The 2,009-nt window shown below is 38.5% G+C and overlaps 1 protein-coding gene across 1 annotated transcript; it reads left to right on the top strand.

Annotated features, from left to right (window-relative positions):
- Positions 1-6: 6 nt before the first annotated feature.
- Positions 7-2,005, top strand: LOC117110857 (sodium/myo-inositol cotransporter 2-like; the record flags this gene model as incomplete). Its single annotated transcript, XM_033253690.1, has 5 exons — positions 7-36; positions 350-457; positions 1,072-1,222; positions 1,488-1,656; positions 1,901-2,005. Coding segments are annotated over exons 1-5 (558 nt in total), but the record flags the coding sequence as incomplete, so codon positions are not given.
- Between the last annotated feature and the right edge of the window lie 4 nt (positions 2,006-2,009).

The raw sequence follows: 2,009 nt of genomic DNA, 5'->3' as shown, positions 1-2,009 counted from the left end.
TATTTCCCGGAATGATAAGTAGAGCTCTTTATACTGGTAAGTCCTAAAGCACTGTCCAAACTATTCAATTCAGTTGACAAAAGCAGGTAAACGTGTCTAAATATGGTCATAATGACATCACACCATTAACATATAAAGGCACATCATGACTGTATATTATGGGTACACACCTTTTGGTTTTTGTCAATGTAAATTTTATAATTCTGATAGAGCTTAAAACACTCTCAGTATAAAATTGATCATTTGTTACAATTTTAATATCTTCATCATGATATTAATAAAATAAGTAAATAAATATCAAAAATAATATAAAAATATTGTTTTTAATATTATTGTTATTAACTTTCAGATGAAGTAGCTTGTGCTGATCCTGCGACGTGTGAAGCTATTTGCGGTGTTCCTGCAGGTTGCAGCAACATCGCATACCCAAAGCTTGTATTAGAGTTAATGCCAACAGGTACAGGCCACTAACAGTCATAATTATAACAGAAATAAATCGTATATTGAAACACTGAAATATTCAAAACATTATATGTTTTATTATTGATTTAATTAACTTGGAGATATGAATGAGATAGGCCTAAGGTTTACTGACTTTCCGACCGACAAACAGAATAACTCACTGAAAGTCGATATCAAACACTGGCGTAACAGATGAGTTCTCACCAGGGGCGGATCCAGAGATGTCCAAACGGGGAGGGGAGGGGCCGAAAGTTGAGCCGATCGAGACATCACTACCCTAGGGGGTCCGGGGCATGCCCCTGCGAAATTCCCCCGGATGCTAGATGCCCGACAATAAAATTTGAGGCGTTCTGGGCTATCATTTTTTTCTTTTTCTTTCTCCCCCCCCCCCCACTAAATCCGCCCTGCTCACTAAAGCAAGAGGCCTCAGTTGTTAAAGGAGCATTCTGACACATGCATTGGCTGAGTCAGGAATTCTTAAGGAGCATTAACTCATTCGTAAGACATCAAATGCAGGAAAAGCTTTTTCTCCAGGGTAAGGGTAAGAGTCTTCAGACCTTTACGCCTCTGTCTACAAATATTAATTTGTCGATTATCTTTTTGACAAAGGTTTGAAGGGATTAATGATGGCAGCCATGTTAGCAGCTCTCATGAGTTCACTGACATCAATTTTCAACAGCGCTAGTACTGTCTTCACTATCGACATCTGGCTCATGATCAGAAAAAAGGCTTCGGAAGCAGAGTTGATGATAGTCGGCAGGTAAGGTATTCTTTATATGAATCATGAGGTAACGTTTTCTAAGCATACATCGTCAGATTGTGTATTCCTGAACACATACATACGCATCAGTCATACACTTTTCTTAGCAGTTAAGCCATCATAAACAGAAGATGCATGATTATTTAAAAGAGGATTAATGTGAAATATTGTAAATGAAACATCTTTTAAGAAGCGTAATTTAATTATTTATTTATATTCACCGGATGGTGGGATAACACCTGTTAACATATTTTTTTTTTTACAGAGTTTGCACCGTCGGACTTGTGTTTGTTAGTGTTTTGTGGCTACCTTTGATTGAAGCTTATGGATCCGGAGAACTATTCGTTTACATCCAGTCCATAGCATCTTTCTTCGCCCCACCATTCTTTGCTGCTTTCTTATTAGCGGTTTTCTGGACAAGAGCAAATGAAAAAGTAAGTATCATACAACGGCTGCTACGGTAGTTGCTGCTAGCTAGCTCCCTCCGTGCCACAGTAGAATTAATGGGCGTATGCGACTGATTCATTTCGTTGACTACGAATTTTCGTTGAGTATTATTTTCATTCGACTGGTTCGTAAAAGACTTCGTTGACAACGAAAATTAACGTAAACCAAAATGTCACCAGATGACGTAGGCCTACAGACACAAATACTATTAATGATTTATCTCATAAACAGGGTGCATTCTGGGGGCTGATGTCAGGATTATTCATCGGATTTATGCGCCTGATCCTGGATTTCATATTCTCACCACCTGCGTGCGCAGAATTAGACGAACGACCGAATA

Source organism: Anneissia japonica, unplaced genomic scaffold (assembly GCF_011630105.1).
Source record: "Anneissia japonica isolate Jap-2015-1 unplaced genomic scaffold, ASM1163010v1 scaffold186041_len2015_cov110, whole genome shotgun sequence".
NCBI classification, from domain to species: Eukaryota; Metazoa; Echinodermata; class Crinoidea; order Comatulida; family Comatulidae; genus Anneissia; species Anneissia japonica.
Note: the sequence above shows the minus strand (reverse complement) of the source record. Positions and strands in the feature narration are given on the sequence as shown.